Source organism: Leucopleurus acutus, assembly GCF_964270905.1.
Source record: "Leucopleurus acutus genome assembly, chromosome: 16".
Taxonomy (NCBI): Eukaryota; Metazoa; Chordata; class Mammalia; order Artiodactyla; family Delphinidae; genus Leucopleurus; species Leucopleurus acutus.
This window is the reverse complement of record NC_139158.1, coordinates 36,724,087-36,741,379: the sequence shown is the minus strand read 5'-3', so window position 1 is coordinate 36,741,379 and position 17,293 is coordinate 36,724,087. Positions and strand designations below refer to the sequence as shown.

The window sequence follows — 17,293 nt, the reverse complement described above, 5'->3', positions numbered from 1 at the left end:
GGTCAGGAGCAGAGCTGGGGTCCCAACCTGGCAGAGTACGAGTTCTCACAGTTTGGTGGTAACTTCTGTACTTGTACCTGTAACTTGTTTGTGGGAGGCAGCAGCTATTCATATGCAAAAGGTTTGGACAGTTTAGTAACTAATGATTAAGCATTTGCAGCTATTTATTCTTGTGACGTCAGATTCTTCCTCAGCAGGTTTGTAGGTAGAAATTTTAAACTCTTAAGAACCAAGACATGTTTAAAGCATCTAGTTGCAATTGCTCAAATACAGGGTGTGTAGGCCCCCAGGTTTGAATCCTTGGCTCTGGTGCGGAATGACAGGCTCCCTCCTCAGGATGAAAGACTGTTTCTCATCACACCAACCCTGAGTCTAGCTTCAAACTCCCAAGCTTGTTCTTCATATGAAATCCTTGCTTAATTTGCACTTTATCCTTCCTAAAGAGATAAAGACATAAAGAAAGATCCAGAGGGATCTGAGGAACATCAGTCAGCCCTTTTTCCCTGAAGTCAACTCCTCTGCTTCCTGGTGCTGACTCAGGGGCTGTTTGCTGTTTTCTTTTCTCCTTCTAGTCCCTAGGGCTCAAGTAAGATTGGGCTCCTGGTATCTGTTAGTAGAATGAATAGATGAATCACTTTTCATTGTAAAGTGTTTCAAACTATATTTCATAACAGAGGAGGAGAAACCATGAGTCTTCCATCCTAACACAACCTCTCTGAACCATTTTGGAGAAGAAATCATCTCTTCAGCTGAACCCTATCCCATGTTTAGACACAGCAGGAGCCTTGGGAAGCCACCCAGGCCACTGGCTGTGGCTGCTCCCCTACACACTTGCAGTGCCTTCTGAAACCTGCTGAGTTGTGTCCTCTTTCCACTTCCTCATCTGACCCTCGTAATACTGTCTTGCCACCAGGTAATTAAGGTCTGAGGTGCGCTTTACAAATATATGACTATGTATTTTAAAAATAAGCTTCCATTTACCTGGCAGTAAACCTAAGGGTTAGTGAAGTTGTTGTCTGCAGCTTTGGAAGAGGTGAGGTGTCTAGTATAGGAGACTTGACGGAGGTAGAAAAGAAATCTGTGGGTCATTGTTTTCCTTTGCCCCAAATTCATTTGCATTTTAATCTATTTGTCAGTCAAATATTTGTCACAGGGCTTCCCTGGTGGCGCAGTGGTTGATAATCCACCTGCCAATGCAGGGGACACGGGTTCGAGCCCTGGTCCGGGAAGATCCCACATGCCGCAGAGCAACTAAGCCCATGAGCCACAACTATTGAGCCTGCACTCTAGAGCCATCGAGGCACAACTACTGAGGCCTGCATGCCTAGAGCCCGTGCTCTGCAACAAGAGGAGCCACCGCAATGACAAGCCCGCGCAGCATAACGAAGAGTAGCCCCTGCTCGCCACAGCTAGAGAGAAGCCCACATGCAGCAACGAAGACCCAACGCAGCCAAAAATAGAAATAAATCAATAAATAAATTTATTAAAAAATATATATATATTTGTCACATTTAGCAGTTTTGAATGTTGGATACTGGATATTTTGATGTTCATATTTTCCTAAGCTCTCTAGTGGTTGAGCAATGTATTGCATAGTTAAATTGAACCTTGATGTGTTTTTGGTGGATACGAAAATGTAAGTCCATCGCAAATTAATTTTCCCTTGAGAGTTTCTACCTCTAAGAGGAGACTGCTGAACTTAACACTCAAAAAGTCAGAGAAGTTGAAAATCCTAAGTTTTTATATACAAATTGTTGTGAAACCAGTTGAAGTCTACAGAAAACGCCCAGTTTATGGACAGTATTTTTACAAGTTCATTTGGAAGTCAGTTGTTTAAGACTTGGGCTTGTCTTCCTGACAGAGATGCTCTTGCAGAAGGGTGTCGTGGTCCTGCTCTGGGGAGGCTGTGAGCACACAGGCGCCCTCCTGCTTACTCAGTCACGTGACACGGTGACAGGTGCAGGACGAGGTGCATGTTGAGTGCAGTTAGGGGGGTGTGACCCACTTTTCCAGAGACATCCCAGGTGTTGGATGTTCGTGGCGCTGGTTTTCCTGGCCAAGTTCAGTTGAGAACAGCCGTCCTTCCTTGTTCACAGTAGAGCTGAGCCACAGACATGGCTCCCACTTCATGCAGTTATGGAAGCTTGTTCTGACAGCCACACAGGAAGCAGGAGAGAGGAGCACAGGAGGAGTCCTGTCCTGTGGGGGGATTTAAAGGATGCTGGTACTGGGAAGTGGGGGAGAAAGGGTGGGGGTTGGGGCCTGGCCTGGTCAGTGCGAGGCCTTGGCCACAGGGATCTACTGGTGTGAAGCTGTTGGTGAGGCAGGCTGCAGCTCCCAGCCTTCTCTTGGGTGTGAGGTGCTTGCATTTGGGGTGCACCTGTGTGTGTAGGAAAGGCCAGCAGTCATGACTTGTGGTGACACAGTACCTACAGGACCAGGTAGAGAGCTGTGTTCTTGAGAACTTGTGACCAGCTCCATTTTATTAGGGAGGGCGAGGATGGGGGACAGGGTACTGTTGCTTTAAATTTCTCCAGAGACTTAAATTTCAGAAGCTGTTGAGGAACCAGATTGTATTTACTTACCATAATTTTGGGTCACCAAATGGGTGGTAAGCTGATTGGGCTGTGCTGGGAGGGAGTGACTCTCCCAGGGCCCTGGGTTGCCTGGGCACACAGGGCTGCACTGCCTCTGCAGGGCCCCGGGCTAGAGGGCTGGAAGGAGCTCCTCGGGAGCCTGACCCCCGCCTCCACCCCTGGGCCACCGTATAGTGAGTGTCCTCCAGATCATGGCAGACCGTCTCAGAGTGCTGTTTATGCAGCTTAATTACCACCTCAAATGTGAAAAAAAATCAGCCCTTTAGAATAATAGCTGTAGTACAAATAAGCATTTGGGCTTTTCACACTGGAAGAGGGCTTTTTTCGTAGGTTTTTCATTTTATAATTGATGCTTTTAAAGTGCTTTAAAAGGTAATATTTCGACCATCATTTTAACTGCAGAAGTGAAACTGTTCATTAAAACATACCCATGCCAGCGACTTACGACTGCAGGAAGAGAAAGCATGAGCACTGAGTTGTCACTATGAACATCTCTCCATCAGTGAGGGGCCATGAGAGCTGGTCCTGCACTGAGGTACTTGGCTGGCATGCTATGGCCGAGGCAGGAAGGAAATTGCGGAATTCCATGAAGGAGAAAGGCTGCCATGACAAGTCCCTGTGTCATCATGCCCATAAAGCTGGAGCAGAGCAGATGCTGCTGTGGCGCTTCCAGAGCAGCAGTGGTCTGGTGTTCAGCATCTTCAGCCCAGGTCTGATGAGGGACAGTACAGCCAGGGTTAGGCTGGCATCAGACTCTGGTTCAGGAGGCACCAGGACTCTTATGGCAAGTCCCATTGCTCAGGCTTCCACCCTTGTGGTTTGAGGTGCCCAGAAGTGACCCCAGGAGGAGTGTTTCAGGGACCCTGAGGTCCTGCCTGGCATCCAGAGGTTTTGTCTGGAGGTGGCCCGTCCAGAGGGCCAAGCTGGACTGTTGTGAGTCTAGAGCTGCTCCTGCCTTTGGGCCTTCTCATTGCCCAGTCCTCTCCTGGGAAGGCTTTCCCCACCTCCTTGGGTCTTTGTTCAGATGTCACCTTCCTAGTAAGGGTTTCTCTGATTATTTAAATTTGTACCACTCCCATCTTCCTTCCCTGCTGTATTTTTCTCACAGTTATTTATCACCATTTGACACACTGTGGATTTTACCTGGCTTTTGTTTTTTGGGGGGAGTCTGTCTGCTCCTACTAGAATGTGGGCTTCTTGAGGGCATGGGCTCAGTTTTGTTTTTTGCTGTATCTTCAGTGCTTAGAACAGTGCATGGCACATAGTAGGTGCTCAGTGAATATTTGTTGATGAAGTGGATAAAACAGCGTGGTCTTGAGGGTACTACTGCATTTACCTTAAATCACTGAAGCTGCTATGAAGTGCTGGTGGTGGCCCTGCCGTTTCTCATAAAGCATGTGGTGGAAAAGCAGATATGTGTGTATGTCTGTCTGTATTACATCATCTGTTATTGCCATTTCAAAAATCCGGAGTTCATTCTACACTTCACTTGGATGTTGATTTCAGAATGACTGGTTTTTCCTTCTGACTCATAAAGGCTGCTGAATCTGAATTTTGAATCTGAAACATTAGGGGAAAGTGAAATTTTGAAATGCGTGATGCATGATTAGCTATTATTATATTTCATATTTTGTATGTGAGTATTCCCCTTCCTGCCACTGCAGCACATCTAAGCCGCTGTCACCCTCCCCTGGACCTGCTGCAGCCCTCTGACCGCTCCCCCCGCACCCCCCCAGCACCCTCTGCCAGCCCCTCCCCAACCTACGCTCCGGCCTCACAGCACTCATCCACTTCTGCCATGGCTGCCCTCACAGCTTTAATCTGCTAGTTCTGTAAACGATATTGGGTCTGTCACTGTGTTGGGATGTAGCTTCCTAGGGGTAGGGACCATGCCTGCCTTACAGCGAAGTCCCTGGACCTTCGCTAGCACAGCGGCCATGTTTGTTGAGTAACTGGGTTAAAAATGTGGTTAATTTACCTTTTTTGAGAAACACTGATGAGCAAAATGAGTGCATGTATTTTTATGACATAACAGAAAAGCATGGCTTTGGAGAATAGGGTGTACTTAACAGAAGTCACTCCACATCTAGTCACTCCAGAGCTGTCTGTGCTAGTGAGTTAAAGGTCTTGGCGCTCTCCTTGACCCTCCTGGGACTGTGTGCACTGCGCTGCGGGATGCACTATAAGCTGTGGCAAACAGCAAAATATGCCTGCTGTGTGTGGGGGGATGAAGGGGCGGAGAGGTTCCTGGGGGCAGTGGCGGAGTCCTGGGCATTTGAGGTGGAGGGGGATGGTGGTTGTGCTCTGGGGGTGAGGCCGGCAGGTGTATGTGTGTAGACATACAACATCCTCTTCCTGCCCCCTCTCAGCCTGGCCCCAGGGTCATGTTTCCACCTGCCAGCGTCTCCAGAGCACACACTCTGTTTCTCTCCTCTGACTGTAGTCAAGCCTTTTACTTCAGTGCCCACCAAACTGAAGCGGGCGTGGTTTAGCTTAGGCTCCAGAACATTCTGCACCTGTCCAGAGCATGCTGACAGTTTCAGCCAGCTACCAATGACAGAGAAAGACGGCTTACTAGTTTATGTTAATTTATACTGTTATGTTTAACATAAACATAACTAGGTTATGTTAATTTTTAAGGTGGCATGTATCCCTTAAAGAGAGGCTTATCAGCCGCCTTCATACCTCTCATTGAAGTTGTGCTTTTGGGCTGGATGAACTTGCCAGGCATCTTGTAAAAGTAAGAGTTGGCATCAGGTGCATTAATGTTTACAGGTGGGAAAATCCTGTGCTCCAACCTTTACCATGTGACAGGTTCTGGGAAGTATACAGGTAGCCTGGGCATCTTCCGTGGCGCTTATCATGGACGGGTGTCAGGGAGGATGTGAGCAGGTTTTATCCAGCACGATTTTCTACCTCCTACCTTGTCATTGCCCAGCCAGATGCTGCTCGGTGTCATAGGTCTGGAGGCAGGTCCAGCTCTGTTGAGACAGCATGTTGATTTTCAGCACACCTCGTGGTTGATTTCTGCATGTCTACCAGAAATGGGCAGAGTTGCGAGTTGAGGGCTGCCGCCTGGTTGGTACCTGTGTGTGGGGTCGACCCAGCTGAGGTCAGGAGCAAACCTGTATTTTCTAAGGGACAGTGCTCTCCTTTGAGGACCTGTTCTGGAGACCTTTTTTTTTTTTTTTTTTTTTCTTTAAATAACCATAGAAACTACTTTGATGAAAAGGAAAGAAAGCTCTCAGAAACATGTACTTGTCAACGAGTGTTTCATTAGACTTACCTTTCACTGTCTTTGGAGACCACTCTCCGTGGGCTGGACGGGTGTTCAGTTATCATTATGGAAGTTGGAGCTGAAGACCCTTTCCTTGGTAAGTATTCCTGAAGCCAGGATAAGCATTCTTCACTGTGCTGGGCCTTCCCAGGGTGTTTGACATCAGGGTCATCTGTCCCTGGAGTAGCCAGTTTGATGGTGTTTGTCACGCCAGGTCTTGCTTTCCGTGGCTGTGGATGCCTGCTGCCTGCAGGCCCTGCCTCCTCATCCTTGCTGCTCTTGGCTGTCACTTCCAGCACCTCCCCTCCCAGAGTTGAGCTTCTGCCCTCCGTGAAGAAGCAGTGGGTTGTCCCTCGCCTGTGCCAGAAACCTTCATGTGACACATACGTTGGCGCCTTTGCTAGAATTGTCATTGGGTCCAGAAGCATGTCTATGTAAAATTACATTTTTCCAGGTCCATGAGTCAACTCATCACGTTTTGCTATTTAAAAACTTCATGTTTGAGATTTTATTCAGTAGTTCACTTGTCAGTTTTGAATTAAAAGCAACATTTGCCACTGTTCTGTGCATCTCCGGTTGTCTTCTTGAGCCTCACTTGGCAGGAGGCTGGGCACACAGGTGAACTTAGATGAGGTCGGTAAACAGGTCCACACTTGGTGGGACAGGTGCGGTGGGGGTGGGGCACGACAGAGACAGGCGGTGCTCTCCCCTCCCCTATCTCGTTGGGCAGCGATGGCCCCCGGTGGGCCTGTGACCAGGCCTGTTGGAAGCAGTGCTGTAGTGCCTGGGACGGTGCTGTGTGAAGTGCTGGCTCTTTCTGCTTCCCCTCTCTCGGCGTGTGTCCCTTTGGGTCACACAGTCCTGCTGCTCCTCAGTCCCAGGCCTGAGGGTCTGCACTCGGAATGACCCTGCAGGCCCAGGGAGTGCTTACAGACACAGGGCCAGAGCTGTGTCTGGGAGCCCTGTGAGGTTCTTGGTGCTCCCTGGGCACAGCTCTCGGTCATCGTGCAGCTGGCCTGGCTGGTGAGGACAGTCCAGGCCTATCTTGGTTCTTGATGGGCTTCAGCCTGGTGACTGTGACCTCTTCCCCATTTACCACTGCCTTCGAGGACAGAAAGTTCCAGCTAATCTCCAAGGAAGTTATTGAATTTGATTACACTTCTGTTAAGATTGTATGCGTTGTTTATAGGGACAAATCATTAAGGTACTGACTGACCACAGAGCTTGGTCCAGCCCTTGGTACCTCTCATGAGATAGAGTGTTTATGAAATGCATAAGGCACACTTGACTTACTGCGACCCATAGAGCGTTCAAGAAAACAGCAGTTTGCCATAACTAAATGGTGTGTCTTGGACTCCCATTCCAGCTAGAGAGCCTGTACTGCTGGTCATGTTTGTGCTGTGTGCCACATTTAAAAAGCCAGATTCTCGGGCTTCCCTGGTGGTGCAGTGGTTGAGAGTCCACCTGCCGATGCAGGGAACACGAGTTCGTGCCCCAGTCCGGGAAGATCCCACATGCCGCAGAGCGGCTGGGCCCGTGAGCCATGGCCGCTGAGCCTGTGCGTCCGGAGCCTGTGCTCCACAACGGGAGAGGCCACAACAGTGAGAGGCCCGCGTACCGCCAAAAAAAAAAAAAAGTCAGATTCTCTTAGATATTTTTTACAAAGCCAATTAGTCATATTCTCCTAGTATTTCACTGATGCTATGCCTTGGGTTAATTCCTTCATATTTGTATACCTTACCTGAAGTGATAATGATCTTGACAGACAAATAAGTAAAAGAAGCTTGCCCTCTCCCAGCTGTGGTGCAGCTCCAGAGTTGGTGGTGGCTCCTTGGTTGGGAGCTGGCATGTGGTGTGTCTTCTGGGGTGACCCTGCCTGAGCTGGCCTTCCCGGGGCTGGCCTGCCTTGTGGAGCCGAGGTTTATATGGTCTTTTGGGGACTGCCCAGACTCCTGCCTGTTCTTGCCACCTGCTGCCTCACTTCTCCACCTCCGTGCTCATCATGTTTAGGTCACAGGATGTTCTGTCTAGATTTGTTTTTTACTTGTTATCTTAAAATGAGCTTCTCTGTCTCCAACTTTTCTCTTGTGGTTGAGCTGTCACCCTCTGCAAACCATTGGTTACTGTATGCTCCCCTGTCTTGCCTGTTCTTGGTGCACTTTCTACAGGCTTCTTCATAGTTCTCTGAAGTCTCCCTTCCCTATTTTAATGGAGAGAGAAAATTTTTATCCTTTATGAACAAACATATACGCAGTATAAGAAACAGAGCTTTGTATGGTCACAGTCCCTTAGCTATTTTAATTAATTAATTAATTAATTTTGCGGTACGCAGGCCTCTCACTGTTGTGGCCTCTCCCGTTGCGGAGCACAGGCTCCAGACGCACAGGCTCAGCGGCCATGGCTCACGGGCCCAGCCGCTCCGCGGCATGTGGTATCTTCCCAGATGGGGCACGAACCCGTGTCCCCTGCATCGGTAGGCGGACTCTCAACCATTGCACCACCAGGGAAGCCCTGTGCACAAGCTTTTAAGTTTCGTTAGGTCCCATTTGTTTATTTTTATTTCCATTTCTCTAGGAGGTGGGTCAAAAAGGATCTTGCTGTGATTTATGTCATAGAGTGTTCTGCCTATGTTTTCCTCTAAGAGTTTGATAGTGTCTGGCCTTACATTTAGGTCTTTAATCCATTTTGAGTTTATTTTTGTGTATGGTGTTAGGGAGTGTTCTAATTTCATTCTTTTACATGTAGCTGTCCAGTTTTCCCAGCACCACTTATTGAAGAGGCTGTCTTTTCTCCGTTGTATATTCGTGCCTCCTTTATCAAAGATAAGGTGACCACATGTGCGTGAGTTTATCTCTGGGCTTTCTATCCTGTTCCATTGATCTATATTTCTGTTTTTGTGCCAGTACCATACTGTCTTGATTACTGTAGCTTTGCAGTATAGTCTGAAGTCAGGGAGCCTGATTCCTCCAACTCCGTTTTTCTTTCTCAAGATTGCTTTGGCTATTTGGCGTCTTTTGTGTTTCCATACAGATTGTGAAATTTTTTGTTCTAGTTCTGTGAAAAATGCCATTGGTAGTTTGATAAGGATTGCATTGAATCTGTAGATTGCTTTGGGTAGTATAGTCATTTTCACAATGTTGATTCTTCCAATCCAAGAACACGGTATATCTCTCCATCTAGTTACTTGAGTTTTTTTGGTGCCTAATCCTTTGCGTGTTTCGTCGTTAGAAAAAGTCTTTAGGATTTACAGATTTGAATGAGATCTTATATATAAATTAATGTAGTCATATATGATATAGCTATTTTTATAACAGTTTATTGAGATATAATTCATATACCATACAATTCACCCATTTAAAGTGTATTTCAGTGGCTTTTAGTATATTCATGTGGTTGTATATCCCCATCCAATTCCAGGACATCCTCATCATTCCAAAAACAAACCCATTAGCAGTCATTCCCCATTCTCCCCTCCAGCCTCTGACAACCACTAATTTTTCTTACTCTATAGATTTGCCTATTCTGGACATTTCAGATAAATGGAATCATACGGTATGGGGCTTTTGTGTCTGGCCTTTTTCACATAGCATAATGTTTTGCGTGTTCATCTGTTTTTTAGAATATATCAGTATTTCCTTTTTATGGCTGAATATTCAATTTTATAGCTAGATTACATTTTGTTTATCCATTTATCCGTTGATGGTCATTTGCGTTGTTTCCACCTTTTAGTTGTTATGTATAATGCTATTATGAACATGCTTGTGCAAGATTTGTGTGGACCTATGTTTTCATTTCTAGGAGTGGAATTGCAGGGTTATGTGATACCTGTTTCCTTTTGAGGAACTGTTGTAATGTTTTTCAACGAGGTTGCACCATTTGACATTCCTGCCACGAATACGATGGTTCCAATTTCTCTTTGTCTCCATCAGCACTTGTTATTATTATCTTTTTGATTCTAGCCATTCTGGTATGTGTGAAATGGAGTCCCATTGTGGCTTTGATTTGCATTTGCATCATTTCTAATGATGTAGAGCATCTTTTCATGTACTTATTGGCCATTTGTATGTCTTTTTTGGAGAAATGTTTATTCAGATTTGTTGCCTATTTTTTAACTGTGTGGTTTTTTTTAATTTAGTTGTAAGAGTTCTTTATATAGTCTGAATACAATTCCTTCAATTCCTTTATCAGATATATGATTTGAAAATATTTTCTCCCATAATTGGGTTGTCCTTTCACTTTGTTGGTGGTGCCTTTGAAGCACAAAAGTTTTAAAATTTTGATGAAGTTCCTTTGACCTGTTTTTTTCTTTTGTTCCTGTGCTTTTGGTTTCATATCTAAGAAACCATTGCCAAGTTCATAAAGATTTACTCCTATATTTTCTTCTGAGAGTTTTCTAGTTTTATTTCTTACATGTAGATCTTTGATCCATTTGAGTTAAATTTTGTCGTGGGAAAGGCATCCAACTTCATTCTTCTGCATGTAGATATCCAGTTGTCCCAGCATCATTTGTTGAAAAGACTGTTCTTTCCCATTGAAGGGTCTTGGCACTCTTGTCAAAAATCGATTGGCCGTAGACATACGGGTTTATTCCTGGACTCTGTTCCAGTCACCCACGTGTGTATCCTTATGCCAATACCTCATTGTCTTCTTTCTATCTTTCTTTCCATCTACCTATCTATCTATCTATCTATCTATTTATGGCTGCGTTGGGTCTTCATTGCTGCACAGCCTTTCTCTAGTTGTGGCAAGCAGGGGCTACCCTTTGTTGCTGTGTGCGGACTTCTCATTGCGGTGGCTTCTCTTGTTGCGGAGCACAGGCTCTAGGCACGTGGGCTTCAGTAGTTGTGGCATGCAGGCTCAGTAGTTGTGGTGCACGGGCTTAGTTGCTCTGTGGCATGTGGGATCTTCCCGGACCAGGGCTTGAACCCGTGTACCCAGCATTGGCAGGTGTATTCTTAACCACTGTGCCACCAGGGAAGACCTGCACTGTCTTATTATAGCTTTGTAATGAATTTGGAAATTAGGTAGCGTGAGTCCTCCAGTGTTCTTTTTTGAGATTGTTTGGCTATTCTGGGTTCCTTGAATTTCCATATGAAGTTTAGGATCATCTTGTTGATTTCTGCAAGGAAGCCAGCTTCTTTTAATAGCGATTGCATTGAAAAATTTTAAAAACTTGTTAGGTTTTTGAATTTGTTTAAATAACTAAAAAACATATAATTCTTTAATTTGTTTAGAGGTAAGTTTGGTGTGTAGTGAGCAGTTGGGCTCTAAATCAGTTATTTTTCAAATTGTTAAGCAGTTATTCCACTACTGTCTTTTTTTTGAGCAGCTTATTTCTTTTTTTTTAATTAATTAATTTATTTATTTATGGCTGTGTTGGGTCTTCGTTTCTGTGCGAGGGCTTTCTCTAGTTGTGGCAAGCGGGGGCCACTCTTCATCGCCGTGTGCGGGCCTCTCACTATCGCGGCCTCTCTTGTTGCGGAGCACAGGCTCCAGACGCGCAGGCTCAGTGATTGTGGCTCACGGGCCCAGTTTGAACAGCTTATTTCTTGTTAACTATAACTTTTACATGTAGTTGGCAATTCTTGGGCTCTTCTTTCCATTAAGTTATACTTCTGTGTTCCAGGACTGCTAGGTTAAAATTCTATTTAGTTGTGGGGTATAGTTATTTATTTATTTGTTTGTTTATTTCTGCTTTGGGTCTTCGTTGCCACGTGTAGGCTTTCTATAGTTGTGGTGAGCCGGGGTGCTCTTTGTTGCGGTACGCGGGCTTGTCATTGCAGTGGCTTTTCTTGTTGTGGAGCACGGGCTCTAGGCGTGTGGGCTTCCGTAGTTGTGGCTTGCCTGCTCAGCAGTTGCTGCTCACAGGCTCTAGAGCACAGGCTCAGTAGTTGTGGCGCACGGGCTTAGTTGCTCTGTGGCATATGGGATCTTCTCGGACCAGGGATCGAACCCGTGTCCCCTGCATTGGCAGGCAGATTCTTAACCACTGCGCCCCCAGGGAAGTCCGGGATACAGTCTTAAGCTAGTCTCTTCAAACCCTGAGTGCCTTCTGTGTGTCTAGCCTTATATCAAATGTGAGTGGGTGAGCAGGGGAAGGGTTCTGGGATGGGAGACAACGTGGTCACAGGGTTGGACCAGCTTTCTCTGTGGACAGGGCCACAGATGATGTTTAGGCCAGGCAGTGTGATGGGAAGGCCAGCTGGCCATGGCTGGGTGGGGGTGGGGGAGGTGTTGGAGACTTACACAGAACTGAGGGAGAGGGTGAGGGCAGGTAGGTTCTGGGTGCTGGGGTCTGTGGGCACGCAGGACAGGGCAGGGTGGAATTTGAGCGGGGAAGGGACTTGGGAGAGGAGGGCAGTGGCCCGAACTGCATGGCAGAACATCAGATGGTCTGCCCTGTGCTTGGTGGTGTTTCAACGATGTCAACACTTTAGTTCATACATTTAGGAAGGGTGAGCCACTTTGAATCTTACCTCTTTTTTCCTGTGTCCACCAGTATGACACCGTTCCTATTCAGTCCAGCGTGGTATTATGTTCCTGCCCGTCCCCATCAATGGTGAGGACCCAGACTGAGTCCAGCACGGCCCCTGGCGTTCCCAGCTGTGGTAGCAGGCAGGGCCCCACCATGGACAGCACCACGGCCGAATCCCGGCCAAGCGCCAACTCGCTGCAACACGCCACACAGCCGCCACCACAGCCTCGGAAGAAACGGCCAGAAGACTTTAAATTTGGGAAAATTCTTGGTGAAGGCTCTTTTTCAACAGTGAGTACAGACTGCTGCTGTTTGTTGAATGAGGGTGTTTTCCTTGGGAGTACTGGCCTTTTTTGGGACTTGGAGCTGGGGGACTAAGACACTACAGTGGTGTTCTACCCCAGAGGAGGGTCTCAGGCCCTTGGGGATTCCTCTCCTGTTGTGAAGGTGACTTGGGGCTGGCTACCACCAGGCAGATCATGTGGTTTAAATATCTAGCTCATGATTTTGTAGGGGAAAGCTTTAAAAGGCATTTCATGATCTTATTTTTAATTTTCTCAAAAAATGCAGTTAGATTGTATTCTAAGTTACATTTCATATCATTGTGTCCTGTTAGCAAGACCCTGGGAAGCTTTCCTGTTCCTTAGATTAAACATTAGTGTTGGTGTATCTCTTCGTAGTTTTGGGGAAACATTTAATGACCTTTGTTATTTCTCTGTTATTTTTAAAATATAAAACAGTACACCATTGACATTTGCTAGAGTTGCAGCCCAAGATCTGCTAGCTTCCAGATTTTTGTGTCCTCAGTTTCATGGACAGAATTACTATCACAGCACTGTCAAGTCACACTCAGGGTAATTCTTTTTGTTACCTGAGAGAGTTTTACCTATCTTGTGGTATTTTTCCTCTTAAAGCAAAGATATGAAGGTTCAGAGCTGCCCTTTGCTGAGTTGGAGGCCTCATGTGGCTGTGGCCGGGCCAGAGGCTTGCTGCAGGCTCGGGAAGGCCAGAGCCCCTGTCCCCTGGCCGTGCCTTCAGAAGAGACAGATCCTTGCCGCTGTGGTCTCTGAGCTGGGCCCAGCATGAGCTGCAGCTCCTCAGGCCAGCAGGTCCTGAATAATGAGACTTGCCTGCCTGGCCTTTGGGAAGAAACCTCGTGTGAAATTTGTTTTCCTTTTCTTTTTTTCCATTTATGAAATAATTCAAAATACAAAGAACATGACATACTGGGGCTCACCCATGTTCCCAACATCGTTTTAAGTGTTAACTTTTGCTCCTTTTACATTTTTTATTTAGATTTTTTTATTGGCAGTTTTTAAGTTAATGAAAGAATTGGGCCCTCATGATAAAAACCTTCAACTTTGAGCATAATCCCCAGTAGGTCTGGTACTCACAGGTCCTTGCAGAAAGAAAAAACTATTTTGAAAAGAATCTTGGGTGTTCTTTACAGTTACTTACATGAGTCCAGTAAAAGAAGAAGCGTTCTCTCTCCTTTTCTCAGCTGTACTTCATTGGACATTTATATTGACTGGAAAATGAGGATGTATTTATGAAATCCCCCTGTGTTCCTGGGTTTCCACCATGGGTAAAAGTAGGTGCCATCTGTTCTGGGTGACAGATTCCTGATGTAGAAAAGCCCCAGCTGAGATTCTTGTCATCCCTGTGCCAGGGTGGTGCCCAGGAAAGTGCCGTGAGCCTGGAGCCTCCTTTCTGGTACTGTTTGGAATCCTGCAGCCTTGGGTCTCAAATTATATGTGCTACCCTCAGTTCCTTCTCACCATTCCTGAAATAGAGACAACCTAAAATGAGGTTTCCAGGGGAGGCAGCTCCCAGGCTGGATCCCCAGGTAGGACCTTCCCGTGATGGAGCCTGCGCTGGAGAGGGGGAAGCCTGGTCCACTGCCGCCGGCAACCTGAGGGTGATCCTGATGTCTACTGCCCCTGCAGTTGGCCCGGGCCATGTGGAGGGACATAAGGAAACTGCATAGAACATGCAGAGTTCACACAACAGAAAGATGACATAAATATCTCCTTCAGATAGGATTCCATTAAATATTAGCACTCAGTGTTTTTCTTCCTTTTTCCTACTTACGTAGCTAGTACATGCTGCTGTGAAGAAATTTAGCATTACATCAGTACATAACCTAGAGAATGCCAGCCCTTCCCTAGCCCACTCTCCTTGACTCACCAGCACCTGAGAACAATCCACACAGGTTCCTTTCTCCACAGAGATCTTTAAGATCTTTCCATTTGAACACATATAATCCGACCTTGTTCTTAAAAACCGCAGGGCTACATACAGTGCTTTTCCAGGGTCACTTCTGATGAACTTGGTGAAGAATTCCCTAACGGAATATAACTTACAACCAGGGGCCTCCAGAGGTCTTCCCGGAGGCTCCGGTATTTCCCGGGAGTCAGCAGGTTTTCATCTGCTCTCTGGTCCTCGGCTGTTCCCTGTAGGTGTCTCAGGAGAGGAATTTGCACCAGCTGGCGGTGGTGGGGACCACCCCAGCTCACTGCCAGACTGGGCTCATCAGGCATTTGGAAGTTGTTACTCAGGTTGTGCCCAGGGTGTGTTCGTGTAGAAAGTTCTTTTCAATGTGTGTGAGGCCCCACTGGTGCTCTGTCCCCGAAGTAGAGTGTAAGACCGGGCTGTGCTGTGGAGAGGGCATGGGGGGCGGGGGGCGGGTGTGTGTGTGACTGCATGCTGGAGGGAGGTGCTCTCTGCCGGCCGCGGTTCCTGTGCCCTCAGTAGCAGGGATGGGATTTACAGCATCTGAGAGTGGCATCAAGTGAAATGCAACTATTATTTGTAAAAGCCCAAATTCAGGGTGGCCTTTTGCAATGAACATGTACTGGGGACCTATCCATAGAGTTAGTTTTTGAAGAAATTCCCAGTACCCACCTTGTGGAGATATTATTATATGCTGCTTCTTCCTACTGTTTGTGTGAGGGTTATGCTGGTCATAAGGTGTTCCTGAATATATATTTCACTGCATGAGGGGGGACTATTGGCATCTGATGAGGAACTTTCTGGAAACATTTGAGAGATACATGTGTTTCCTTTAACTATTAGAACACATTAACTTAGTCATTGACACTCAGCTATGTTTGTTAGCACAGGACCAAAAATATTTAAAATGTAATTTCGTGGTGGGGGCGGGGTAGCCTGTGTGGTTGGTTGCAGGGTGACTTGTGAGACTCAGTGCCCTGGTTACATTGGGTGTTTTTTTCTCTTCTTTTTCCCCCTTTTCTTCCCAAACCAGGTTGTCCTGGCCCGAGAACTGGCAACCTCAAGGGAATATGCTAGTAAGTAACTAACTCCAGCGAGCTAGGATGCTCCAGTGTCTAGGATGCAGGAACAGCGCACCTCTGGGTACGCGGCCACCTGGCTGCCCAGCCCCTGGAGGTTTCTGTGCTGATTTCAGGGGACAGGACACTGTTGGTCTTAGAGATCACAAATCTGGTGGGTGCGTTTTGTGAAAAACTTTAATTTTTATCTGTTACTTTATGAGGTGTGTCTTTAGTGTTTTCTTACCATTTCCAATTGTAGTAACTTGCTTCTCTCTTAAGTTAAAATTCTAGAGAAACGTCACATTATCAAAGAGAACAAAGTCCCGTATGTAACCAGAGAGAGAGACGTGATGTCGCGGCTGGATCACCCCTTCTTTGTTAAACTTTACTTCACATTTCAGGATGATGAAAAGCTCTGTATCCTTTGAACAGTCAAAGCCTTCTGATATCACGCCAGTGACCCCTTATCGTTTTGGAACCATGACCCCGTTTTTGTTTTCACAAGTAGCCCCTTCCCTGGAAGGGAAAAGGGTAGCTTATTCTAAATACAGACGAATTCACATCACTTTGCTTTGGGACCCCCTGGGATTGCTGACATTCACTGAAGTAGAACATTACTTCAAGGGAGATCATCACAGTTATTTTTGAGGTTTTTTGTTGGTAAGCTTCATATCTAAAGGATCATTATTTTAATGCTGTTCTTGCTAGACGTTTATTTAAAAGCATGCCCTCATTCCTTTTTAATCAGCATCCTTGGAGTATCTGTCAGGTGTCGAATCCAGTGCTCAAAGCAGGGGAGTGAGAGAGAGGAAGAAGGATCTTGGGCATCCGGGGCTCCCGGGAGGTGGGCACTTTTCTGCCCTCTTTGGCCCTGGGTTGTGGGGTTTGGTTGGAAGGAACATCTTTCTCAGGCTCAGCTGCCAGGTAGAAAGTCTAGGGAGTGACCCACAGGAGCCCAACCCTTTCTTCCCGTATCCAGGACTTGTCCTCCCAGAGACAGCCCCTCCCCAGGGCCCTCCAGCCTCCCCCTCTCCCACCCCTATGGATGTCTCTGATCATCCAGTGCCTGGCTCTCCAGGGCTGTGCACACTGCTTCTCCAGCAGGGACGTCACACCCTGCTGATTCTTTGTTTTATTTCAGGGCATCTCACGTTCCCTGACTTCTCCTGTAATCCCTGAAGCACTTTTTTCTTTCTTCTTTGCTCAGGGTTCAAGGAGACAGGGCACCGTGGCAGTCAGGGTGGGCCATATCTGTGTCGTCAGCTTGTCTCTGGGCCATTCATCATAGAGCCAGGCCCGCCAGGTCTCCTCACTCCCCAGCCCCTCTCCTGCAGTTGTTCTTCCAAACCGGGACTCCCTCAGCCCCCGTTTGCCCAGAGACTCTGTCTTCAATCCCAGCAGCTGCTCTTGGCTTCTTCTCGACGAGGGAGGTCGAACTGCCAAATGGAGTTGAGAGTTTGTTCAAGTGTAAACCTCAGTCTGTGCATCTGTTCTTTTCCTCCTGCCCTTAGGTCTCCAGAGCCCCTTCCCCTCACCCCACCACCTGCAAAGCTTGGCTTCCCCATCCCACCTGGGGGTGGGGGCCTGATCTTAACCCCCTTCCCTTCCCCTCTCTCCTCTCTCCACACATATTCTTCTGGGTTAAAACTTT

The 17,293-nt window shown here is 46.9% G+C and overlaps 1 protein-coding gene across 2 annotated transcripts in view; it reads left to right on the top strand.

Moving 5' to 3' along the window:
* Positions 1-17,293, top strand: part of PDPK1 (3-phosphoinositide dependent protein kinase 1) — a 71,368-nt gene that overhangs the window by 14,839 nt on the left and 39,236 nt on the right. For both annotated transcript variants that reach the window (XM_082858133.1, XM_082858132.1), the window contains exons 2-4: positions 12,374-12,640; positions 15,615-15,657; positions 15,922-16,059. In XM_082858133.1, coding sequence (XP_082714259.1) covers positions 12,374-12,640; positions 15,615-15,657; positions 15,922-16,059 — 448 coding nt within the window. The remainder of the gene's footprint in view (positions 1-12,373; positions 12,641-15,614; positions 15,658-15,921; positions 16,060-17,293) is intronic.